Below are 27,982 nucleotides of genomic sequence, written 5' to 3'. Positions count from 1 at the left end.
GTAAAAGTAAAAGTAAATTGGTAATATTCATATTATTTCAGTTAATAATGACTGTAACGCTAATTCTGTAAAACCTAAAATGTTGCTACCATATTTTTATGGTAAAGTTGTGGGGACCACTGCAGCAGGTTTTTTATTTTTTTTTACTGTGAATTTCAACTTTGGGTAGTGTTATGTATGTCAGAAATAAAGCTAAAGGAAATAAATTAAAAGTTATTCAGTTCTGAATCCAACTAAGACTAATAGTTTTATAAAGAAACCACTGTGGACTGGCAAGAAAAGGTGTGTGATTTGTCCCACTCAGCACATTTCTTTCAGTTTCTTTCGCCTGCGAAGTCTTCAGACAGCATTCATAACCTCTTTTTCTTGTCTTGTTCTGTTTGATTCCACCAAAAGGTAAGCTACCAATACTTTTATTCATTAATGCATATCAGTTAGTGTGTACCTAGTGTAATTTGCAAGACTAACAATATAGCATTTAGGGGATTGTTTAATTATTTACATTTTAAGGGCTGAACCAGTTTTAGCGATGGCTGGTACAGCAGATCAGTTCCCCCCGTCAGTGAAGGTGAGATCGGGTGAAAAAGTGAGCATGCACTGCCAGCTGAATGAGGTGCAGTCATTCTGTCACACAGTGGCCTGGGTGAGAGTACACCCTATGAGTGAAATAATAGACATTCTGCAGGACTCAATCATTCCTCGTCAGACTAAAGAGCAGTTGGAATACTCAGTTTGTAAGGCTTCATCTAAAACGCAACGATACAGGACTCTATTACTGCATCGCTACAGGCCGTGAGTACATGTACCATGGTAATGACACAGCTGTCACAGTGCAAGGTACTTTATCATAAACAGTTTCTAAAGTTTCTGAACAACCTCCTAACATGATGGTTCTCAAGGTTTGTGTTGATAAGAAAGCTCATGTTTTTCATAGAGTAATATGTCAGTCCTTTTAACTGTTTTTTTTTTCTCATTAAAGTGGCGTAGAAAGGAAAATGGACAAACACTGTTTGTTTGGGAAGAAGGCAAAGAAAAGTCAGTGAAATATAAAAGTCTGTATATAAATCAATAAATGTTGATTTGTTACAAATGAATGCAAATGTGCATAAAGTCTAAGTTTCTCTCTCTCTCTCTCTCTATATATATATGTGTGTGTGTGTGTGTGTGTGTGTGTGTGTTTAAATTGATAACTAGTAAATGTGTGTGCAGCTTTATTTTATTTAGTTTTTATTTTATTTTATTTTATTTCACCGCCAAATCAATTGGAAACAGGAAAAATATGCACACACATTTTTTATATGTATGACCCCTCACATATTCCAGAAAGATATGCAACAATTAATTTAAGATTTTAAGGTCAAGTTAGAATAGACAATGTCAGTAAAGTGAAGGCATACTTGCTGAATCCTTGTCCAATATGAAAATTAACAAATGCAGAAACGAGTGACAATTACTAAAATTATATATATGTGTGTGTGTGTGTGTGTGTGTGTGTGTGTGTGTGTGTGTACTGTGTTTCATTATTCTATTTCAAAGTAAATTCCTACTCCAGAGAAAAGCTGTGTTTAAATAGTACAAAAGTTGTTCGCACAAATACAAAATGACAAAAGCAGGGAACACTGGAAAATCTAATAGGATAACTACTAGCCTATGCTAGAACTGGGCTGTGACTCAAATCTCAAACCTGGATCTGAGAAACAGGAACGCAGAACTTGTGAAGCGCCCTCGTGTGGCTAAAACAGGGAGTTGAACAAAACTAAACACCGGGGCTCCCTCATGTGTCCTTATTCTAATCTATATGTATGCAAACTGACAAAAGGCGCTATATTGCAAACGTATCAAAATTCAGTGTAATTAATAGCACGTTACAACTTACTTGGAACAGACAAAACAGTATGATTTCAATAACAACAACAGCTAAAGTCATACATTTTATGGGATTGTATGATAGATGTTTTTTTTTCTCTTTTTCTTCTTCTTTGGTAATAAATTATGGAACACATAGGTACTCACTTTCCCTCAATAAAATCGTAAATTTATTCTTATTGAAGCAACTAGTTAATATTGAATAGTGCTTCCTGATCCAAAGAGTTATTGCATAAACCGCTATAAGAAACTCTGGCTTCCAAATCTTATTTGTCCATATTCAAATTATAGCAAATCAAAGAAGGCAATTTTGAATCTAAATGTGTAAAAGCAGAAAACTGACTTTATTTGAGACCAAGAGGAGACATGATCAAACAACAATATATAGATTATTCATATACATTTATTCAAGAACATAAATGAATAATTTTGAAAGATGCATGTTCACCCACAGAACACAAAATACAGTCAAATCTGAGAATAAAGTATACCATTGTCATTATAATAGCATTAGATTAATTTCATTTCAGTTAATTAACTTTAATTTTTATTCATGGGAACCTTATGAAGTGACGTAATTGCGCGACGTGAACATCATATGTGAAGCCCGCGGTGAAACCAGGGTGAAGGACGCAAATCATTCTCATCTGCCAACAAAAATAAGCGCAAAATACCGCGCGAAGCAGTTACCCGGTGTGTTACATGACAGTGGGGGCAAATTATTTTGAGAGAGGGATGAGGATGAGTATGGCGAATGATAGGCCAGTGTTAAAGGCTACGCAGTTAGCTTTCATTTTCACAATGGACTGTTGTAGTTTCATTCAGAAGTTGATGCACCTCTACAGTTGTAAGATTGTACTTTTTTGTTACAGAATAGTACCAAAACCTTACAGTTGTAAGTATATTAGTAGTATGTAAAATAATTTACGTTGCAATAAGAGATTGCACTTTGCAATTCCTGTAAAACAGCATTTGTATATTTGTGTGTATATTTTATTTGTATTCATTTTTACAGAAGTAGTTGAATATTCCTTTTGTAAAGCTAGAGAACTTGTTTGAACCAATGTTTTGTAAGTTTGAGCCATGTGTTGAATAAGGTCTGAAATAAAACAGAATGAGAACTTAAATATTCTGTGATTTAGATGGCTTGCTTATCATAGGAAGTCATAAGAAATGACTCATTACAGTAAGGTAGTAGCCTAGTGAGAACAGGGTGTTGGGGGGGGGGGGTCACCTTTTTTTCTCTTTGTCATCAAACCACAGTTTTTGCAAGTTCCCGCAATTTTATCGCATAAGATTGCAAAAATATCCCGCATATTCCATCGCATTTTTTAAGAAAACCTGCCGCATAATCAAGGATTTTTGCCCGCAACAATCACAAAAAAAAAATCCGCGTTTTTCTGGAGGGACTGTGAGTCCTGGTGACTGAGTCACGATGAATGAGTGAGTAGCTGCAAATTAGAAAATAAAAACAGGTTCACAGTGAATAATCTACATAATGAAATATTAAGTTAATGAGCATGCGATAAATGTGACGAGACTGATAACTGGCATAGGCTTACTCAAAACAGACGAAATGCATAAGATCCAACAGCTCATCCAGGTATGCATATTAACGGTTTCAAGGCTCTGATGCACCATTTAACATCACAAGTATCTGACAAAATCTTAATGCAACAAGGTGTCAGTACACAAGAGTTTGATTGAAACCACAAGGGGAAAAAAACTTACCAGAGGGTGGCCCTTCTTAGAGCAAAACTGGGGCAAATGTCTATTTATGCTGCAAATCAAAGACTCTGTAAGAAGTTATAGGAATTTACTAAGATGATAATATTTGTTTTTGCAAACAGACTGCAAAGTAGCGCTCACAAGCTCTTTTGTGTTTCACATTCTGTAGAAGTGGTAATAGTTTAATATAGATTTTATCTCACTACTAATACTATTTGATGTAGTTCTTAGGCCATATTTTGCTGATGTATTCTATACTTTTTTGCTTTTAATCCATTGCAGTTCTGCAAATTCAAGAACTGAACTGGAATTTCTAAGGTATCCCAAATTAATTTTAGAATGGCACACAACTCTGATACACGTTCTTCAAAAATGATGGGCATTTAGCACAAACAGTATACTTCAGCAAATAATCTACTGTAAAATAAATAAATAAATACATAATTTAATTAATAAAATACTTGTAAGTAGGTATTCATTCATTCATTATTATTTTACAGTGTGGTAATTTTCTTTAAGGACATTATCCATTAATTTTACAGACAGTTCTGTTAATCCTAAAACACAACATAATTCCTCAACATTGATACAGTTCATTGTGCCCTATTTTCACTGATTTGTTTTTACGGTGTACAATTCTTTTAATTGTATTGTTTGTGTCTTCCGTTGCTAACTTGAGATGTTGTTCTTCTTGCTGGTTAACTCTCTGCTTTCTGACAAACTTCTTAAAATCTGAATGCAGTCACTTGTCAGTTTGTATGAGATGAAAAGAGCAGCATGGTGTAAGAACAGTCAATGCTCAAAACCCCCACTTTCAAACTGACAGTACTCTTTCTCCACCCTGCACTTCAGACAGCCACTTCTACATGCAATGTCAAGCTAGTAAATATAAGAATTATCTAACTTCATATTAAAACAGGTCATCCTGAATGAAACTGAAAAATGACTGGCTTTCTCCTGTGGAATGGATTTTGTTCGTGCAGTGTTGTTTATTGTCAGTGGCGTACATAAATTCATACAGGGTTAAGTAAACAAATTTATTATTATAAAAATAATTTTAGGTCAACTATTCACTTAAGCTAGACATTTTACCAATATCAATGGAAATAATAATAATAACAAAACTTTAATACATAATGCACAATTAGAAATAAAACGATATTGCTTTCTTAATTCAGAGTTCAAATTCACTAAGATTTGTAAATCTACATAATATAAAATAGGAAATCATAGGTAGGCATTGTAATAGCTATTCACAATTTTGCTTTAATTCAACTTTACATGTCAATATGTCAACATTGTGTAGACAGTCTTGAATGCTTTGTTAATACAGATGTGCAGGCTCATTTTATTATTCATCTGAATTTTTCATAACACTCAGTGATGTGGTTATTTACATACTCTAGGAATGGAGGGAAGGGAAGAAGAACATTAGGCTTTATGACAATACAGACATCATAAAAACCGTTTCATATCATGGCATAAGAAATGCCAGTGGAGCTGCTGCATAAATGGACAGTGAAAGCAGGTGTGCAGTTCTGTTTCATGAGATCTTTGTCTTGTCTAACATCCTGTTATGCAACTTCTGTTTAACCACAAGCTGTTAAATGGGAGAATGTAGGGTATAACATGAGGCCATACATTTTCCTGTTTCATGCACTGTGGTATTTCAGACAATCACAACAAAAATAAAAAATATATATATATATACATAGTATATGAACATAATCTCAAATACACGTTGCCTGCATTATTATTTATGATAAGAAGTGACATCACAAAAAAAAGCTGATCTGCTGTTCTGTGCTGCACACATCAGGGATGAAGGACAGAATTCTCAGTAACTATTCTAATCTGCTGATTTGCTGCTCAAGAAACATTTACTGTTATGGTCCGTCTTAAATATGTACTGTACTTTAGTGTAGAAACACTTTGCTCAACAGAAAATGATATGCAGGCTGTATCTTTCTGGAAAGTGTGATGCCCTACAGAGAGACAATATTAACTCCATTTTCAGGAGGACACATTTTTATTAAGAAAAAAATGAAAATAATAAAAGCTAACTGTAGATAAGTACAGGAAACAGTTCCTAACTAATACATAAAGACCATGGACATTACAAAAACAAGAACAGACAAGCTTATGGTTTTAAATACAAAAGTAAACAAATATTTTAGTAATTTATTTTAGTAATTTCTTTAGCGTACTCCAACATTTCCTTCTCCACCCTGAAAAAAGAAAAAAGGAAATCTCAAGTCCATGTGAGATTGCTCCTTACAAGTGTTCCCTTCTGAGATGTATTTATTTTGGAAGTGTACTTTGCTGTTTCAGATTACAAAATCTGCTTTTGCTTTACCTTTATTGTTTTGATGGAACAACCTCCTGTCTCTGACTGATGGGATCCCCAGAGAAACACTGGACAAAAAATTTACATCATAAAACGCAAACCGGTATATAAAATTACCGTGTTTTTTTTTTTTTTTTTCTTAAGTTTGTCAACAAAAACCTGCAATTTTCTCACACTCTTAATATTACTTAATCTGTTATGTGTTTGCTTGAAGGCACAGTTTGCTCTATTATTCCTATTATTTGCAAATGAGTATATATATATATATATATATATATATAGTGAATAATGAAAAATATTGAGTGCTCAATGCCACAATTGACCAGTCAGACAGCCATGTAATAAAAAATAACACTTATCAATCTCCCCCCTTTTTTTTTATTCCATGACATTCAGGACCACCTCTATGGTCCTCTAACTATAAGGAACTGACCAAAATTTAAGCCATCTTAACTAAAAATCTTTAACTTTTTTGTTCTACACATTTGAACGGGAGTATGATATAATATAACATAATATATATAATAAAATAGAGGAGAACAATGCCTAATATTTTCAGTCTAAGTATGTTCCTCATACAAAAATATAACATGACTTCAGAAGATTTAGAAAACACAGCAAGTCATATTTTTTATTTATATACCACTTTTTTTTACAACTACTTACTTATTTGGTATTTATTTATTTAAATGCACTTTTTTTAGGTACTTAACCAATGTCACCAACAAAACTTCAACATCACATTCTCAAATAAGTTTTGATTAAACATTGCTTCATCAACCAATGTTTTTTGTCAATAAATTAAATATAACTACATCAACCCATGTTCATAATGTATGATACATTTTAGATTGTTTATTATTTAACTAGTTGTTCTGAAACAGCTGAAACAAACATGCAGAAAAAAAAAAAAAAACTTTAGTGATTCACTTCAATATTCACAATCTTCATTTCTGTCTCTTACCAGAACAGATGAACCCTCTTCTCTCAGTGTGTTCGGTTTACCTGTTAAACAATAAATAAATAAACACATTCATTTGTTGTTGTTGTTTTTTTTACTGACAACTTCTTTATGTAGTATGACTATTATTGCAGATTGTGTGTATTAAATGCATGTCACATTAGGCTACAGTTTTAGTTTAGAAAAGCTCATTTTACCATATGAAGGTTTGCGGTGGGCATCTTTTCTTGTGAGCCTAAAAGGAAATACTTTTAAAAGTTTGGTTCATTTACTTTATATTACATTAGTTTTGACGTTTGTAAAGTATATGTTGTTATACTGACCGTCTGGACTTTTTTGTCAACAACATATCTGAAAAATGGAATGGAGAAAATAAACATTGATTATCCAACTAATATATATATATCTCTCTGGACAGTTTTACCAAAGTATTCATTTTATTTTAATTCGTCTAAAGTTGATTGATGTTACTATAGTTTTAAAATTCATTTATAAATAACTTTTGGTTCTGTTTATGTTTATGAATTGAGCATATATATAGCCTTTATATTTCCTCCAATATATGAACGAGCACATCAATATTTTGAAAGACTGTGTACAAGTAAAAGACTTGGTAACTAATTATTTCAATACAAACTAACTAACTAACTACTTGTCATATGTATTCCAACATTTTGTCCTCTTTACTGTCACGCTAATCAACAATGTGAAAATAAAATATTATATGCTTAATTTTTTCTTTCAGTGAACTTAAATCATGCAATCAAACAAACCAGACAAAGATACATCCAGTAAGACAAAACCTATTTTATAGGCGGTTGTGAACTGTTCAGAGTTTTAGAAAATATAATGTATTACCTTTTAAGTATTTGCAACAGTGAAGCCTAGGTTAGAGCTACAAAATCAGAAGTGATAAATAGTTACCGCGATATAATCCCACAGACATGAGAAGAGTTAGAAGTATGGTCAGGAGCGCTGCCACACAGCCGGCGTACACGAGCAAGGAGAAGATTTCAGGCTTGGGTCCTGAAATACAGCAGTGAGCAGATGAATTATAGATAGATATAGGTATAAATTCATTTATAACCATTAGTGTCGTGCTTAAACATCGGGCAGTGTCTTCATAGCTATAACATTTTTTCCATTTGTTTAACAGGTCACTAACTTGATTTCATACGTTTTTTATTCTTTCTTCTGTAGCTTTTCATTCAAATTAAAAATGAAATAAAGTTGTAGAGAAAAAAAAAACGTTTCAAGGTTAAGATTTTTTTTGTATTTATATTTTTACAGAGAGTAGGCTACGTGTTTTTCCTGATACAGTACGTTTCTCAGAATTTTGTATCATTTACTCACCGCTTCGCATCAGAGTTGTGGAGATGTTTTTTCCATCATATTCAGCAAAGCAGTGAATTTCATCGACATCGTGCCACTCCTCTGCAGAAACGGAGAGATGAGCTCGAGTGAATTCTGTGGCTGAATCAGTGTTGTCTGTCCAGGCAGACTCGGTCCATCCAGAATACACTTTCTCTCCAATCATCCAGAACACGCGCACCTGAGACGGGACACGTCCAGTCACGAGACACTGCAGTGATACCGATGGTGAATCAGACTCATGTGCGGAGAAGAAGATGGAGAGCTCTGCTTCAGACTGATCTATAGCACAGAACAGAACTTTAGTAACTGTGACCCTATAGTAAAAGTGTGATGAGATTTCACTGTAGATTTACCTGTTACGATCACCCTGGTCCCATTGCCAATCATAACCATTTTGCTATATTGGCTAATACAATAATACATGCCTGAATCTTTCTTGGTTAAGTTTTTAAGAGTCAAAACGCAAGTTTTATCTGTATTTTGTCGAACACTGTTCTGATGGATAGTATCCACTGGCGTGAGTTTTCCAGTCCGAAGATTCAACCTTTCCCACACAGCAGCGCTAAAGCAGTGATCAACGGTCTGCTCAAATATACATCTTAATTCAACAGAACCACCAACTGAGACGTGTGTGAGTCCTGGTGACTGAGTCACGATGAACGAGTGAGTAGCTGCAAATGAGAAAATAAAAAAATAAAAACGTTTAAAATGGTTCAGAATTTTATATATTGTGACCAGAATATTAGACCAAAAAAATGAAACTTTTTGAAACTGATACAAATATTGTTTTTTATAATGTTCTGAAAATGCAGATAAAATGGGAAAATACTTACTGTGTGAAGCCAAAAAGCAAGAACATAAAGTCCAACAATGCATCCAAGTACCCATGTCTGTATCTTCAAATGTCTAAAAAAAATCCCGATATCTGAAATACCATTTTAACTTAATAAGACAGTCACACAATGAAATGCCTCCCAGTTTGACTGAAAACCACCTGCAATGAGAAGCAAAGCATGAAACAAAAAAATTACAAGTCTCCAGTGGGTGGACCCTCATTGTCTATAGAAATCACTTGCAAAAGCTAGGCCTAAATCTGTCTGTGGATCGAAAGACCTGTTTACATTGTTTACGAAAGTTTCCCAACGGTCTGGGGCTCTTGAGAATTAATTATAATGGTCATGATGCTTTCAGGAAATGTTGCCATGGTAAAAAAATAAAAATAAAAACTTACTTTTAATTTTGTGTATTGGGAAATGGGGTCATGGGGCAATATTACATGCATCTCCTGTCTCCCAAAAAGGACTCCTTAATGCACGTTTCTGTTACCTTATTATAGTTTCTTTAACTTGGAAATACAATGTGTCAGTCTAGGCTATTCAGGCTATTCAATACATGTTTTGGTTGCCAAGACATAACCTTGCTTAATGAACTCAGAGGCTGAAAAGGACATTGTGATGATGTGGTATTGTTAACACAGAAGAGCTCTTGAAAGATAGAGGTTTAATGTCTCAGGTTTATATATTTCAGATATCATCCAAAAAAAGACAATGTTGCTCTCCGTTGGTGTGGCTTTCTCTGTATTGCACAAATCAAAAAAAAAAAAAAAAACATTTTAATCCAGAAAGGCAGATGCAGACTGAGCAGGTTCTTGTTGCTGACTCTACTGCATGTGACAATCTGCTGTAATTCTGAATGCAGTCAGTTGTTTTGATCTAACCACACGGGTGTGAGATGAAAAGAACAGCATGGTGAGAGAAGAAAGGCCAGTGTTCAACGCCCTCACCTCCGCTCGCTTACTGATTCTGAGACATTTCTCCACCCTGCACTTCAAATACCTACATATGTGCAATGTCAGGTTTAAGTGACATTCTAGAAATAAATCAAATCTATTGCTTTAAATATTTTTTTCTTTTCTGTGTCTGTATCGAGAGTTTCATGAGTCTTACCACTTAAAGCAATTCACCAAAATTAAATGATATTTACAAACCAGGGCCCAGTTCCCCAAAACGTTCTTATCGCTAAGTAGTTCTCAACCTATTCCTTAACCTCTCTCTTAATGTTATGGCACGATTTCCGACACGTTCATATGGTAAGTATATCTTCTGTAAGTCACACTTTTGTAAGGTTGGTCTGGACCATTCGTAAGCTCTCTCTTAGCGTTGTCAAGATGCTAGTCGGAGCCACTGTGCAGCAGTCTTTAGAAATCAGTGCAGCACAGGTCAAGTCAAACTATGGTATGTTGACAGTGTTGTGACTCAACAATTTTTATGTTATGGACATTTTAAGACGAATAATAAAATATGTTCGCCATGGACACAGGCCTATTTATGAAGTTGACTTTATGTGATATCAGAACTAATATGGTGGTAATTAGCCTAGGATGTTTCGTAATGTCATTAAAGAATTTAAATTGGTAATCACTTTTGATAATTTAAATCTGGCAAACAATTTGGCTCTAAATGTCTAAAATCTATGAATGGGTAAGCATGGTGGTGTCCAGTAAGCGACCATCTATTGCAGTGATCCAACATGTCCTTGTATTGAATCAAAAATGCCGCTGGCCGTGGAGCCAATTTTTTTTATTTGACAAAACTTGAGCCCTTCTGACATTTTTCCTGATTTGGCTACATATATATATAAAAAAATAAAAAATTAAAAAATTTAAAAAAAAATCGCCTCCAAAGACAACTCATTATGGAGCTGCTGGACCTTCTCAGACCCAAGCTTGTCGGGCTAACGCGGTGGAATTTTGCTGTCCAGAAGTTCAGCTGCTTGCAGCGTTACAGTTTTTTCCTACAGAAAGCTTCATCGAGGTCGTGGGAGAGGGCGTCCACACTGTCACCAACACCCTTCTGCGCCATGCTGGGGATTACATCCAGCTGCCGGCAACATGTAAGGAGGTCCAGGAGGTGCACCAGGGCTGTCATGTCATTGTTGACATCCCCAGAGTCTTGGGCCTGGTGGATGGCACACACATTCCTATCGCCAATCCATCAGTGATTAAGGCGTACATATCGCAAAAGGGTTACGCAGCCATAAACGTGCAGCTTATAGTGGACCATAGGGGTGAGATCTCCGACCTGGTGGCAAGGTCCAGCAAAACTTCAAGTTCCTCTGACGAGAAGCTTGGTGCCCTTTTTTTACGTTGCTTCCCCACCATAGTCTGTATCTAACTCTCTCTCTCTGTTCATTGTAGATAATAATGCTTTGTAGATAATGCTTTTTATTGAAAATATTAACCAATGGCAAACAGTACCGCACTAAACAGAAATAACTGCAGCTGCTTGCCAATCAATTCTGATTGTAAATTACTTACCATTAATATAAAAATGTATTACATAATTTTTAGAAGTCGTTAAATCCATGTCAAGAAGCGGCACAAGTGGCACAACAGGTTAAAGGGGGGGTGAAATGCTATTTCATGCATACGGAGTTTTTTACACTGTTAAAGAGTTGGATTCCCATGCTAAACATGGACAAAGTTTCAAAAATTAAGTTGTACGTTTGAAGGAGTATTTTTGTTCCCAAAATACTCCTTCAGGTTTGTCACAAGTTTCAGAAAGTTTTTTTCGAGTATGGCTCTGTGTGACGTTAGGTGGAGCGGAATTTCCTTATATGGGTCCTGAGGGCACTTCTGCCGGAAGAGCGCGCACTCCCATATAGTAAGGCTGAGCAGCACAGACATTTCACTGATCAGAGCGATTCACTGATCAGAGCAAGAGCGTCGCGAAAAGTCACAAAAGAAGTGTGTTTTTGGTTGCCAGGGCAAGACAACCCTGCACAGATTACCAAAAAAAACAGCATTAAGGGGCCAGTGGATGGACTTTATTTTTACAGAGCATCAACGGAGTTGTGCAAGTGTTTTTGTTTGTTCTCTGCATTTCGAAGATGCTTGTTCACAAGGCCCAGTTTGACGACGGATTTGCGTATCGTTTATTTCTTAAGGATGATGCAATCCCAAGGAAAAAGGGTCACGATCGTGTGTTGGAAACGCAGGCGGTGTGTAAAACTGCTTCAAATTATGAGGTGTATCTTGTGCAAGTTCTGCTACTCACTAAGCAAACTGAGAGGAGAACTAACGTGTATACGCTCGCCAGCCGTCTGGCCAAAATCCCATAGTATTCAGGCGTCAGACGTAAGATATGAGACGTCAGACGTCACGGTCACGTGTTGGAGCTGCGCTCAAACTGCGCGGCGGCGTGGCGGCGGCGTAGCAAAGAAAGGATTTTTTTTACTTTGCGTCTGGATAACGTACGCGTTGATAAGCGTCTGGATAAGCGTCTGGATAACGTACGCGTTGATAAGCGTCTGGATAAGCGTCTGGATAACGTACGCGTGGATAAGCGTCTGGATAACGTACGCGTGGATAAGCGTCTGGATAACGTACGCATGGATGACGTACGTGTGAATAAGTACATTAATAATAATTTGGCTTTGTCCTATTTTGCCCCAAGGAAGGCTTTAAGCTAATGATAACAGCACCTAAAGTACACATCTATCTCCTCAGTGGAATAGTCTGGGTCCAGGATATGCAGGTGCATATGAGCCCTGGCAGTTTTGGGACATAGCTGGGGGAGAACTTCTAATTAAAACAAGGGAACGAATAGAGAGCCCTGCATGGGCCCGGCCTTTGTCCAACAGCTTGTGTGAATTCTTTGCCCAAGTCCACTGGATACAGTGACTTTTTTCTCTCTCTCTTCCCTGTTACACATCTATTAAAATAGTTCACTTTTGATTTTTAATAGAAAAGTTGTCATTTCTATTTGTTTCTTTAAGTTAATTTTGAAATATGTTTGGAAAATTTGGGGTTTGGTAAATTCAAGTTTTTGATTTTTAAAGGAACGAGCAAGCTGCAGCTCGTTCAGACAGTAAGTTGAGCATGTTTGATCCATTTAGCCTTCTCAAACCAACAAGACTTACCTAAAATAAACAGACATAATAGGCCTACACTTCATGCATTTCACAGTATTACTTTAAACATTTAACTTAGGTAAATGAGCACTGTTAGGCGCATATCCAATCGTTTGTGCGGAGAGTGAGCGCTTTGCAGGACATGGAGGAGCCAGCTTGCATTTTTTTTTTTTTTTTATGACAGTAAAAATTAAAAAAAGCGCCGTCATTTTTGCTCATAAAGGTAAGAGTATGCATCATTCGGAACTCCAAAGGGTCTACTTGTACATGTGTGCACTCACAATATCAACAAAACCTTATGCTTTTGGAAAATAAGGAAAACAAACAGGATGCGATTTCTGTCTTCTTGGTCTTTATAGCAGGAACACTTCACCAACATGATAAATATATCTATAGAATGCTTTTTATGTTTTAAATTATTATTTTAAAACGAAATAATTCAAATCGAAAACAAAAACTGTTATATTGTGAAGTAAAAAAAAGTCTATGGCATCCATCATTCTTTTAACTTTTTTTTAACTAACTCTGATCGATTCATGAGACATTCCTTTGCATTAAACTGTTCTGGGCCGGGTTTCCCGTTAACGATTGATCTTAACGCTTAAGAGCGTTTTCTACGAGTAATTTTACGATCGTTCGTTATTGTTCACGTGAATTTCCCAACTATGCACGTAAAGCAATAAGTAGCCGTGCTTTAAGTGTTACTTAGGAGTCGCTGTCCGTTTGTCAAGTGCTGAAATCTCACTTTAGAATGGCTCGTAACAGTAGTACACGATCGCTTATTGATGTTAACCTAATGCTGCGTTCCAGACAGACAACTTGGATATAATAATTTTAATTAATTATAATATCTACAGTACAATATTATATTATATATATATATAATGTTCTTTATATACAGTATAGAGAGAGAGAGACGTTATTGGTTTTCTGAACTTCAGCAAGTCGTTGACATACCCCCCCCCCCCCCCCCCCCCCAGTCTTTGAAGCATTTCCCACATTATTTCTTTTATTCGTTTCTTTTAATTATTATTTTCAGTCATTTAATTTAGATGTGTATTTCTATTTTTTTAGATGTGTATTTCTTTTAATTAAATCATTTATAAATGTATAAAAAAATAAAGAAAACGAGTCATAATGTGTACAATAAAGCACAATCAAATCCTTATAATGATCATTTTTAATGAGCCGAAAAGAATACACGTCACACCGCTGTTTATCAATTTGCACTGGGTACCAATAGCTGCTCGCATGAAATTCAAGGCATTGATGTTTGCCTACAAAACTACCACTGGCTCTGCACCCATTTACCTAAATTTGTTACTTCAGACTTATGTGCCTCTAGAAGCTTGCGTTCTGCAAGTGAACGTCGCTTGATTGTTCATCCCAAAGAAGCACAAAGTCACTTTTATGGACTTTTAAATTAAATGTTCCCTTCTGGTGGAATGACCTCCCCAACTCAATCCAGACAGCTGAGTCCTTAGCCATCTTCAAGAATCGGCTTAAAATCTTATCTCTTTTCTTATCTTATATCTTTTCATGTATTATGCAATTATATCTGTATGTATGTATAAAGATATAAAGACCTCTAACACTACCTCTAACACTTCTTTTTATTTATTATATTAGTTAAAATCCCATGCTACGTGTACTGTGTTAACCTAACTGAGAATTATTATAGCACTTATATATCATTGCTCTTTTGTTGTTTTTGATTGCTTCCACTGTCCTCGTTTGTAAGTCGCTTTGGATGAAAGTGTCTGCTAAATGAATAAATGTAAATGTAAATATAATCACATTTCGCTTGAATCAAGTTAAAGGTGTAAACTGCCGATTGTCCTGCAGGTGACCGCATAAATCTGTCTTCTTACGATGCACTTAGGGCTTAACGATTAGGCTACACCAGAGCACTTGTAGATCTACAATGATTTGCAAGTGCTACTTAAATTACGATGCTTTTGGGAAACAGACTGTGATATTAAGATCAGTAGTATGATCGTTTTTACGAAACTCAGCCCTGATTTTTTCAACATTCATTAAAATATTAATATTTATTTCGTGCTGAAAATATTGAAGAGGAAAATATAATTGATTCATGTGCAGTTACTGAACGAATTATCTCACTAAATGAATCATAAAAAGCGTAAAAAAAAAAGACGTTTATTGTTTGTACATAGAAGTTTTTTTGCATATATGTCCGGAACTGACTTGCTACGACAGACTCCCTGTGATGTGTGATCATAAGACTTCAGTAGACATCAACACAAAAGAAGGCTACTATATAGTACCGACTTATTTTAATAGATATAATACTTGAAAATGAAAATGTGTCAAAACAGTTTCAAAAATGTTCAAATAGGCATATATAAACGTATTAATTAATTATCAATCTATAGGCTATTCATTTGAACATGCAGAGTAGACTACAAGAAACTGCTGTTGTAATAAGCAGCTTTAAGACATTTAAGACATTTAGAGACGTGTTGTATGAACTATTACCAGTAAGTTCATATGTGCTCAGATTAAAATTAGCCTATATTACTATTGTATTATTTTATTTAAGCTGTAACTGTGAATACATTTGGACACTCCATGTTAGTCACTGATTAGACTTACATGATTTAAATTGATTTTTAGGTGATATTGCTTGAAAAGTGAATTATAATGAGCGCTAAAAAAACTATGTTATGCAGTTTATTTTATTATCATGTGATGACATAACCTGAGACTAAAAGCTGTGATATACATTTTGTCCACTAGAGAGAACCAAATTAAATGGACAAGGCCTATTTGAAAGTGAAAGTCCTGACATTTACCAAGTAACCCATCCTTGGAGCTGGTGCTCTGCATTTAACCCATCCAAGTGCACACACACAGCAGTGAGAAGTGAACACACACCCGGAGCAGTGGGCAGCTATAGATCCAGCGCTGGGGAGCAACTGGGGGTTCAGTGCCAGGGTATTGAGTTCAGTCCATGGGTATTGAGGGTGGAAGAGAGCGCTGTTCATTCACTCACTCCCACCTACAACTCCTGCCAGCACCGAGACTTGAACCGGATACCTTCTTGTAAGTAGTCCAAGTCTCTAACAATTAGGCCACAAACTTGTGCGAACTTCTATGTCAAAATCAAATTCTCCAGTCAAAAACCCTTACATTATCTATCAATATCAAACTTTGGCCTCAGATGACAAAACCTACAGTACAAATACACACACTGCAATAGTTTAGCTTCCTTAAATATAATAAGTTATCTTTACTTAGTTGTTATACTTACTAGGTTTTATTAAGTTACAAAATTTGCTAATTTTAAGGCAAATAAAACAACATGCTGCAATGAGTAATTCTTTCTTAAAATATTCAAGTAGCTACAACAAAACCGATGACATTAATTCACCAGTGAGAGGCAGCAGTGCGCTAATGTGCAACAGGAACAAAACAACAGAAGAAGAAATAAGGACGGTGAGCATGCGCAGCAAGCAAAGTTTTGAAGCTGCGTCGAATTTGCTGAAACTGAGAAGTAGAAAGACTGTTTACATTTCACCTCTGGACAAAGAATGATTGATTACTTCTACACAATAATAATAAGGTAAGTAAAAAAAAAATAGTGTGTGGTTGTATCTTTCTGTGTGCTGCTAATTTGAACTGACTAACATTAGCTCCTTGTCAGCACCAGTGTTAGCAACAGGGAGCAACGATCTTTGCTATTCTGCTATTAGAACAAAAACTATAGAAATACACAACTTGTGGCACATTTGGTAAATGTAAAAACTTTTAAAGACTTTTTTTTATTTCATTTCTCAAATTGAAAAATGTTTTACTAGTTAAAAATTAAAGCATGTAAATTCTGAGGAACAATTCAAGAACATGCAAGAATATGTGCCACTTATTTATTGTTAACAGTAATCTTTTGCAAAATTTCCTCTATAATTTTATAACACTGTGAGGCTTTGGCCACTTTGTAGGTTAAAGTCATTTTTCAGTTTACAAATGTATTTTCATCATTTTAATGCAATCATAGTTATTACGTGATCAGACATATAAGGTTTAAACTGAATGAGCTAGTTGTTTTGCAGTAATTATTTCTTTGCTGTGTTAAAAACACTGAGTACTGTAACAGAAGAAATGCTGCTTTTGAATTGGTTTTATTACTGATGCCACAAATAGAGATGTATAGAAAATGAATTTCTATTGTTAAAAATGCAAATATAAAGAAATGAATGTGTCCTTGTTCTACAATTCACAACATTAGTGGAACTTGATTTTATATGAAGAATTATTTTTCATATTTAGGAAAAAAGCTTGTGTCTTCTCTGAGCAGCGGTCTTGTGATCACCGACCTCAGTATAATAAAGGTGAGATATTTCAACAGCAGTAGAGCAGTTTTTGACTCAATCATGTGCTATGCTTTATTTGCAATTTCAAATAATTTATTGCAGTTTCAGAATACATGAAACCGTATTTCCGTATTTGTAACTGTGTTTCTTTTCACATATCTAAGAGTACACTTCACATCCTAGAACCCATAAAATGTATGATGCTACCTTAAATGTTTAATAGTTTTATTATATTTATGAATAATATTTAAAATAAACAGTGCTTATTGACTTCAATGACTTCTTTATTGACACTTTGAAAAACATGTTTCTATTGTAATTTTTACATTTCTTAAACTTAGTTTTTCTTTTTAAACTAATTAAAAATGCAGATTTGACAGAACTACACACCCATCTGAGGCCTACCTGTTTAAATTCATGATCACCCCGGATACTTCTACAACTAACCCGCTTGGTAAGTTCCCATAGTTAGTGACACCATTTTAGAAAACATGCCTGTGTATTTATTTGCTGGTATATTACTGGGATACCTTTATAAAGATTAATGTTGATTACATACCTAGTTCAATCAAAAATGAAAAATGTGCCATTTAATCTCCCTCCTGTCAATCTATTCCATAAAAAACTGTGCATCTTCATGACACGAATGAAGATATTTATCCCAAATCTCTGACACCCAAGAAACCATCAAATCCATCTATATGAATGGAGCCAATTAATCTACTTTTTGGGCCAATCTGTTCAATGAATTGTAAGGAGCAGTTTCAGTTATATTTCCACTTGAACTCTGTTAGGCATGGACTGGTGAACTGTTCTTGATCCAGAACTCTAAGCTGAACACCCTGAACGTGCTGTAGAAAGCCTAGATGGTAGTCACTGCTCAGGGTTCGTCGTTTGTTTTTGCCTAGCCACCAGTTTCTCTGCAGCTGGGTAACATGCTATTTGAGATAAGTAAACTAGGTAATATTAAAATTAAAAGTAATATTTAATCTTTCGTAACGTGGGTGCTATTTACATCAGGTTCGATATCTTAACTATTGCATTACTAAGGCAACGACTATCACCTTTATGTTGCATTCAAAAGAGCTCTGTTAACAGCCCAACAGTGAAAAATTAAACCATATCCATATTGGCACAGAATGGAATGGTTAAGCATTGAGAATTAAGAATGGTTTGGCCTGACAGTGGAAAAGAGGCTCAAATCTTCGTGTCTAAAATTTTGGGTAAATAGACATTCAGTAAAGGACAGAAATTTATTTAACTGAAAATGTCTTTATTTGTGTTCTGAAAATAACTAAAAGTCATGGGTGAGTAAATGATGATGTGAATTTAAAGTTTGGGTGAACTAACCCAATGTTATGGCAGTGTAGGCAAGACAGAAAACACTGAAAACTGATTATCCACATTTCCATGCTAATATTGTTTTTATTTGGTTTTATACAGGTGTCTGATGCTGATGCAATCTGGGCACTAGTATCTGTTGGCTTGCTGACTATCACTGACGATGAAGTACTTCTCCAAATCTTGACCCAGTGTCTTCTGCCATCATTGTTCAGGGTAGTACTGCAAAGAATAGTCTCCAGGGTCTGCCCCCAACATTTGCTTCCCGACCACCATGTGCTACGCTTGCATCACTACATGTGGGTTACCCTGATACTGTGGAGAAAACCTACAATATGATGCTTGACTTGGGACAGAAAAAAAAACATTGGCAACTTGTGTGGCCAACTCATTGCTGTATTTAAAATCATTGTACCGCTACCTCCATTGTTTAACATAACTAAAAGCAGATTGTTTTTGCTTTGTTTCAAAATTTTTGTAATACGAGTTAAAACTACATTGAAAAAAATATATCATCTTTAACTTTCAACTGTCACTACATTTGATTTAGGGTAATTATGTGAGTGAAGAATAGAACATTGTTGTCATGAATTTGTAATAGATTTTTGAAGTATTTAAGTTACTAGATTAATGGTAACTTTTTTTTAAAGGCAATTGGTCAAAACTAGATTTCTGTGCAAGTAAATACAACTTAGAAATTCCAGGTTGCAGGAAATGTTACTTGATTTAGCTAAATTTAAATGAGTTGTTTGAAATAGGTACATAGTATAATGTATTTAATTTAGTTGTTGAAAATAGTGATTCTGAGTTATAAGTTTACAACACTTATAAATAAACCTTTGTTAGTACAAATTACTATTCTTATTTCACTTTACTTGTTTTTTTTCAAGGCAATCGGTTTGCATGCTTTTTTTAAAAAAATAAGGTTTACTCATTATAATTTACAGTGCAGACAACCTCCCTGCCCAGTGCACACTAGTGAGATAAATTCAAAACACTGTAATTGTAATAAAGTACTGTTACTATACTGTACTACACTGTGTGATTCTTTCAGCTCTCTCTCCAGTGCTAGGATGCATTTTTAAAGCAGTCACCTGTGCTCCTGTTCATAATTTCCTGAGATGCTACTGAATGCTTGCTTATGGATAATTGTGTGTTATGAGTTCACACTGTTACAATAGAGTTAACTATTTGATGTGTTTGTGTTTTATGAATGAGATTTTTGAGAAATCATTAAAAAATTGTAATGTTTGTGTATATATGAATTATATATGAATATTATAGAATATTGTAATTTCTAAACTACTAAATTATTAAAACATTACATGATTGAAGTGTTTACTCCTGGCCCATGGTCCATTGTTAATTTCGAATTTGGCCTTTGGATTTAACTATTAATGCATTAAGCCATTTTTCAATTTATATTTTCTGGTGGACAAACACTTAAACTTACACAAATGTTGTCTTTTTGGTTTATACTGTCCTTATCTTGGTGCCATTAGTTATATATGATGCTTACAAGAAAGCTGTGAATTGGTTGTTCCTGGTTGTTGTTTTACATGTGCACTTCTAAATAACATTGTAAGTTCATTGATTAGATATACTGCAGTGTAATTTTAATTTCACTCATCATATTTTCGTCAGCATTCTGAAGATTATGAAATATTTGGGGATTTGGAGGAGCTAATTGTTATAACATGCAGGTTTTTCTTTCTTTTTGCTCCGAACAAAAAACAAACGGAAAAAAAAAACTTAACTACAGCACTTAAGACATTTGACAAAATCACACACACAAATGAAAAAAAAAAAAAGATATTAAAAATGACAAGGCGCTTGACGTCACGTAGCTTCTCACGCGAGAAGGGGGGCGACGAAAGTGTCGCGCTTCTTATCACACGTGTTTGGTCACGGCAAGGTACGCGACGATCGACACGATGATTGCTTAGTTTGCAAATCAAATGCATAAACCACACCCCATATCAAATATCTCTGCCTCCTTGTTAGTGCGTCCGCCTCCCATCGGAGACACGGGTTCGAGCCCCGCTCGGAGCGAGTCGTTGCTGCTGCTGCTTTCGTTCAGGTTCAGCCTCTGGATCTGATTCTGGATCATAAATAAACGTCTGAATCTGACTGTAAGCCATGGTTTGTTTTGGATGATGGGTTTTCCCTCACGGTAATGTCACAGCTTCTACATGCTCTCAATGCAAAAGCCTATTCGCGCTCGTGATTCTTTAGCTCTGCCCACACGGCACGCCTCCAGTCGGTCGTGTTTTTCCGGGAAAAATCGGTACAGACTATCTTTCTGTTATGAATATAATAAAACTAAAGACTTTTTGGATTTATGAAGGATGCAGTACTACTCTATAGGTACTCAAGATTAACAGGATATTGAGTGAAAACGAGCATTTCACCCCCCCTTTAAGGAGGGTGGATGATTAGCGAGGGATACCCGGTTCATCAACCCGTCACAACATATCGTGTGAAATATGTTACTGACCATTTGATAATTTAACTAAAATTCTATATTTTACTGATAACTTAAACTATATTAAAATAAATGTTACTTGAATAATAGTAACATTTGAGGAATGTTTCATTTGCATAGAACGTGTTGTCTTTTTTTAACGCTGTAATGCACCTTCGCATGAAATGGAAAATCGATTCCTGAGCAATCGATGACAACTAATTCAGCACCTTCACTTGGGACAGTGCCTTTTTGTAACACTGTAAGAGGCAGCGTGTTAAGTGTCAGGGTGCGTGAAGAGAGAGGACTCAAACGCAGAGGATAAGTGCAACAGTTTATTTGGAAACAGATAATCCAACGTGTGATGACACACAAACGAGCCAAAAACTGGTGTAACACTCCAGTGTAACCGCCTCTGGGGCAATGCCCAATGGGCTGAGGAAAAACGAGATCTCGGGCACACGGCCAATGAAAGACTCCTCGTCTAGATGTCCTGAGCACAACAGCGGAAAGGACAGACGCACAGTCACAATGACAACACTAAATATACTGAAAACAAGGGACAGACACAGCAGGGAATATAAGGGAGAATGGGAACAAGCGACAGGTGAGGGCAATCAGCTCGTGATCTGCACACACCAGCGCCGATGTATCAGCGCTGATTGCCCAGGTCACGAGCTGCAGAAATTGACAGGACACAGACAACAGGGAAGCCAATGAAGCACCATGAACCGTGACATTAAGAAGCTTCCTAAGTGACACTTCGGGGAACACACTTAGGAACATAAACAACTTTGGTAAGATATATCTTGAGTCTTCTTAGCGTTCTAAGAGTGAGCGTGATCGGGGAATGGGGCCCAGGTTTGTAGGTAAAGTAATTTAGCTCAGTACACAAACCAGTTAAAAAATTTGACTAAATTATATCCATCACACCAGTAGTAATATAATTATGTGTCTATTATGTGTGACTGTATTTATGGTCAAATAAGTGTGTCATAATACAAGCAGGGCCCTGTTCCCCGATAACGCTCACTGTTAGCTCACTAAGACTCTAGAGACATATCTTACCAAAGTTGTTTATGTTCCTAAGTGTTTTACCCCAAAGTGTCTTTAGGAAGCCTCTTAACACATTGCCTCTTACGTTCGACGTTACAAAAGCGATGTCCCAAGTGAAGGTGCTGAATTAGTTGGCATCGATTGCTCAGTAATCGATTTTCCATTTCATGCGAAATCGGGTGCGGTGCATTACAGCGTTAAGACAGACAACACGTTCTATGCAAATGAAACATTCCTCAAATTATTCCAGTAACATTTATTTCAACCGTTTAAGTTTTCAGTAAAATATAGACTATAAATTAAATTATCAAATGGTCTGTAATAAGTTCACACAATAGGATGTGACGGTTAGACGAACAGGGTTTCCTTCTCTAATCATCCACCCTTATTAACCCGTTGTGCCACTTCTTGACATGGGTTTAACGACTTCTAAAAAAAAAAAGTAATACACTTTGATATTAATGGTAAAGTACTTTACAATAAGAATTGATTGGGAATCAGCTGCAGTTACTTCTGTTCAAAGTGTAATTTTTTACCATTGGTTAATGTTTTCAGTAAAACGCAACCGATCTACAATGAACAGAGAGAGAGAGTTGGATACGGACTATGGTGGGGAAGCAACGTAAAAAATGGGCAACTTGAAGTTTTGCTTGACCTTGCCACCAGGTCGGTGATCACACCCCTATGGTCCACTATAAGCTGCACGTTTATGGCTGCGTAACCCTTTTGCGATATGTACGTCTTAATCACTGATGGATTGGTGATAAGGATGAGTGTGCCATCCTCCAGGCCCAAGACTCTGGGGATGCCAGCAATGGCATGACAGCCCTGCTGCACCTCCTGACATGTTGCAGGCAATCGGATGTAATCCCCAGCATGGCACAGAAGGGCATTGGTGACAGTGTGGACGCACCTCCACACCGAGGTCTTAGGCCGTAGCCCTCTCCCACGACCTCGATGCTCCACGAGAGCTTACGAATGGTCCAGACCAACCTTATGAAAGTGTGACATTAGGGGGCATGTAAGAGACTCTTAGGATACTGCTTTTTCGTAGGGGGGGCATCACAATGGGATGTCAGTTAAAACACCTTGAGACAACATCCATTTGCACGTTTATTTCACCAATGCCAGTACATCATTCATTCCACAGGTGTATAAGACTGGTTTCTGAACTTAAACAAGATAAACAAATAAAAGTTAAACAATCAAAATGAATTACAAACCATACAAAAACAATAAACTTACATCTGTACACAGCCACAACACCATATGAAAGAATCCAGAGCAGTAAACAAGGAGTGAACTGATTTCTGCTCTAAAGCAACCTGTTTTAAAGGCCCTTAATTGGAGTCAGAATAGGCTGCAGCTGTCATCAGTGGGTGGAGCTACAATTACTATGTCATGGGTTTTTCAACAGAGCATTAGGACTGCCTATGCATAGGGGCCCGGGATCTTGTGCAGCGCCCCTGTTTGTGGGGAACAGTATGTTTCTGAGTGCACTCCCACAATATACAAAAAAATATAATGTATGTTCCATTTTACTTATTTATGTAAGTAATTTATATCAGTCAAGTGTTAGTTTTATATCAGTGTATGTCAGTGTCACTGCAGTGAATGGATGTGTGTGCAGGTGTCGAGTCTGTTTTATGAGACCCTCATCTCTAACATCCTGCTGTCAGTGCATCTCTGTACTTTGGTCAAACTACACAGGGCTCAGATGACGGCGGAGAGGCTATGCAAGATGCCCACGCATTGTCTTGTTGGCATGCACTGTAGGTTTTCAACTCATCACAAAAGACATACAAAACCTCAAATATAGCAAAGCTTATCATTTATAAATGCGTTTAAAGTATTGTTTTCTTTGCTAAGAAAAGAAAGACAAAGTTAAATATATTTTCAGGTATTAGTACATTTTGTTATACAGCCTGTTGTTTCATATTTTTGAAGTTCATATCCGCATTGATTCTCTGCTTCACACGCATTCGATACATAGCATTACTTTGATACTTTTTGATAGAAAATTGATTTTATTTTTAGAATTGATTTTTTGGTCAAATTTTAAAGAAATCAAAGAGACTATATCACTTTTTGCCACACACATTGGACTAAAGAAAGGCTGCATTTCTAGTCGATCATCTAATTCTGGCCATTCTGCCGTTCCCCTCCGTCTTGCAGGAGTCAAAATGGCATGTACAGCTTGTTCGGTGAGTGAAATAAGTGAAATGTAAATAACTACCACAGACTGTGATTCGGAGTCCTTCACTTATAGATTATAAGTCTTTTATAAACAAGTGCATTGACAGTTCCATTTTTTTATTAACTGGGCATATAGGCCTAAATAAAATAAATATTTGACCAAGAAAATTGAGAAATTGAAGAATGACGCATGCACCTTTTTCAAACTAAACTCCTGTTCATTCACTAGACCTGCAGTAATAGCCTATATGGTAGCTACTATATGGCCTATATACAAACTCATGCAGCATTTATGAACAATATTTTGGAATATTCAAACGCAAAAAAAAATATCTTGTCAACGCAAAAATTTCCATAAACAGAACAGCTGTAATGTGAGCATTTCCTTTAAAGCGGAGGGGAAAATCGTCAACAATATTTTGAGGGCGAAATCCATAAATAACCAAAGCGATCACGGAGTGTGTGTTGTGCTGAATTCTATATCCGCGGCACGATGCGCGCACTAAATATGAGCCTGAAATATTTGTTATATATATGTTAAGACACGAATGAAAGGACATCACCATTAGGCCTACCTCTGATCATGAAGCCCACAATTACCTTTATGAACTCCAAACAATTTTGGAAGAATGTATATAGCCTGATATCACACTTGACAACCAGAGCGCGCTGTACGATCATCAACCTGCAGGCGAACTACATCAAAATGCAGAAAATCAGCAAATGATTCAGCTTAAATCTGTTTTATTAAAATAGTAGCCTAATCAAATCACTTGCTGTAAGAATAAAACAAACGAGTCACAACAAAAGTAGGCAAGCGTTTATAGAGTCGGATCAAAAAAGATAACGGTAGCCTATAGCCCACTTCACTTCAGCACGCAACCATGCACAAACGAGAGCTCGAGACCCCAGCCCGCCCGCGTCACTCCGGGTGTCCATGCATGCGCATTCTGATTTGTGAACGTCATTTCATTTTCAGTCTCTGCAAGTATGCATATGGTTTACATTGACCTGTATTTTAATGCAGAATATGACAACCACATATTTAATTTTGCCACTAATAAGCTACACAATCAGAAATGATACACGATAGCAAAAATCTTCACATTTCTACACTTGCGCGTTGGTAGATATGGAGAAAAGAGAAGCGCACAAGAAACCATTTGCGCCTAAAAGCCAGTTTCGAGGTCGGAGCTAAGCCTCAAATCTTCTTTGCTCATATTACTAATCTTACTACCCACTCTCTTTGTGTTCGTTCCTGACCTATAAACCAGGGAAAGCCTGAGACGACATCTGGGTGATTATTCAACATGCTGCTTTAAAAATAAATTGCTCTGCAAATGTTGTTTAATTAGGATACTAGTCGAGACGTAATTTTGGAGAGCTGAGAAATAAATCAGCGCGGAACAGGTGCGATGACTGGACAGCTGTCGGCTTTCTGTTCCTCTGAGGGACCAGTCGTGCTCCATTGTGGCGGGCAAATTTAAGATTAAAAATTGGTTATCACGGGTTTGGTGAGGGTTAGTGTTGCTCCGAGATAACAAATGTGGCTTTGAGCTCGTATAAAGGCCTGTGTCAGTTTAGATGACCGCGAACGCTTAAGTTTCACCCCTTTGGATTCACTTTGATAAGCAAAGGAGAACCGGAGGTCAATGCATTTCGAAGAATACATCTGTTGTCTCAAAAAAGTCAGGTAAGTTATAGTTTTAAATTTATAAATGAGTGTTGACCTGTTGTTTAGTAAACTAATCATGACCTGCATGCAAAACTATGGGTTTCAATTCTATTTAATTCAGATTTCAAATGAGAGTTTGTAACAATCTTCTGAGCAGAAGTCGTTCATATTACATTCAGAAGCATGCTTTGTATAGCTGATAGTATTTGCAAAATGCCTTAGTAAATAATCAATTTGCAACAAAAGCCTTTTTGAAAACTTGCTTCGCATTGACCTTATGATTTGCGTAATATGTGACACATTCCTGTTCAGGATGATCAGATATGGTTAAACTGTCACAGACTACCTTGTTTCAGTCAACAAGGAGAAAGAAATGCAGTTGACTGCTAACCCCTCCCTCATGTTTGCAGCATGCACACATATGATAAAGTCATTTCTCTGTCATCATTCAGTTATTAATAACTCTGAAGGGTAATAGGTTCTTAGTGTGTGGACTACAGAATAAAACAATAGGATGAAGATTATTAATTTGACTGTGAACTGTTAGCCAAAAGAGATGAAATGTTCTAAAATAATTATTAAAGTGAATGCAAAGCTTTGTATAATTATTGTTTTATCCTAATTAATAATATAACAGTGAACACTCCTTCAGGTTAGACCTTCAATCTTAAAAATACAGTTTTTTTTTTATTAGCATGGATCCAGAATGAGCCTTTAATGTCCATGGAACATTTACGCTGCACAAAATGTCCTTTATAGTGGAAAACGTTTCTTCAGATTAATTAAATGTTTTTCACAGTTTAAAATGAATACATAATTACAATTAAAGATTAAAGATTGTATGTGGAACTAATCATGAAAATATTCGTTTATAGAATTAATGCAAAATTCCTCTTTTGGGATCTTTATTTTTAGGAATAGTTTTGCCAAAAATCTGAATTTGCTGAGAATTTACTAAAACTCAGGCCATAAAAGATGTAGATGAGTTTATTTCTTCATCTGAACAGATTTGTATAAATATAGCATTTCATCACTTGTTCACCAGTGGATCCTCTGCAGTGGATGGGTGCCGTCAGAATGAGAGTCCAAACATCTGATAAAAACATCACAATAATCCACACAGCTTCAGCTAAATTCAAAACATCAAATCTGGACAAAATATCCATAATATATCCATATCCATAATCTGTAATAACCCAGTGGGCAACTGATATTGAAAAGACATCAGATTGACAACATGTCTTGATGTCATGTTGATTCGATGTAAACTGAGTGTCAAAACATACATGCATTAAACCAATTTCAGTGTGGTATTAACATCCTAATTTCACCCAATTTCCACTGGAAGAAATTGCTGTGCAAAATGAATTTAAACTGACGTTACAGCATCTTGACTAATATTTGACGTCAAATTTATATCAAGGTCCTCCAGTGAAAAAGTGCATCCTCTGTTGTCCTCCCACATCAACATCCACCAGCATGTTTTACAACAGGTTTGGACTGTAAAGTATGCTTATCTGTGCATATTTCTCTCTTAATTCAGATGAGACAACTTTTTCCTCTGGAGAAAAAAGTATTCTGAATAGAGGGCTTGTTTTTTAGCTTTAAGCAACTGCTGAAAAAAAAAAAGAAATGATAATGATAAATAGTTTCTTCCAAACACGCAGCTTTGCGCATTAATTGATGGACTGGAGTGGTGTGAATTACTTGTGGATTATTGTGATGTTTT

General features: G+C 36.0%; 1 protein-coding gene and 1 long non-coding RNA gene across 4 annotated transcripts; one reads left to right on the top strand and one right to left on the bottom strand.

The window, feature by feature from the left end:
• Positions 1-5,329: 5,329 nt before the first annotated feature.
• On the bottom strand, positions 5,330-23,666 carry LOC113068247 (uncharacterized). 2 transcript variants are annotated; one of them, XM_026240909.1, is made up of 10 exons: positions 23,628-23,666; positions 9,110-9,270; positions 8,630-8,947; positions 8,256-8,555; positions 7,827-7,928; positions 7,226-7,253; positions 7,100-7,137; positions 6,906-6,946; positions 5,951-6,009; positions 5,330-5,822 (listed from the first exon to the last, which is right to left on the bottom strand). In XM_026240909.1, the coding sequence occupies exons 2-9, from the start codon at positions 9,162-9,164 to the stop codon at positions 5,953-5,955; spliced, it is 939 nt and encodes a 312-aa protein (XP_026096694.1). In that variant the 5' UTR covers positions 9,165-9,270; positions 23,628-23,666; the 3' UTR covers positions 5,330-5,822; positions 5,951-5,952. The 2 variants fall into 2 exon arrangements, with proteins under 2 accessions (XP_026096694.1, XP_026096695.1); XM_026240910.1 differs by lacking the exon at positions 7,827-7,928.
• LOC113068248 (uncharacterized) lies at positions 16,232-19,894 on the top strand. 2 transcript variants are annotated; one of them, XR_003279501.1, is made up of 5 exons: positions 16,232-16,253; positions 16,550-16,773; positions 17,478-17,539; positions 17,893-17,975; positions 18,965-19,894. It is a non-coding gene; the product is annotated as an uncharacterized LOC113068248 (long non-coding RNA). The 2 variants fall into 2 exon arrangements; XR_003279500.1 differs by lacking the exon at positions 16,232-16,253 and having other exon boundaries at positions 16,416-16,773.
• Positions 23,667-27,982: the final 4,316 nt, after the last annotated feature.

The sequence above is a fragment of the Carassius auratus genome, linkage group LG44F (genome assembly GCF_003368295.1).
Source record: "Carassius auratus strain Wakin linkage group LG44F, ASM336829v1, whole genome shotgun sequence".
Lineage (NCBI taxonomy): Eukaryota > Metazoa > Chordata > Actinopteri > Cypriniformes > Cyprinidae > Carassius > Carassius auratus.
Note: the sequence above shows the minus strand (reverse complement) of the source record. Positions and strands in the feature narration are given on the sequence as shown.

Coding starts and splice junctions, on each gene's coding strand:
- LOC113068247 (XM_026240909.1), bottom strand. CDS start 9,164: ATGGGTACTTGGATGCATTGTTGGACTTTATGTTCTTGCTTTTTGGCT. Junction 7,254..7,826: donor GTCTGTGGGATTATATCGCG/GTAACTATTTAT, acceptor TCCATTTTTCAG/ATATGTTGTTGACAAAAAAG. Junction 6,947..7,099: donor CCACCGCAAACCTTCATATG/GTAAAATGAGCT, acceptor ATTGTTTAACAG/GTAAACCGAACACACTGAGA.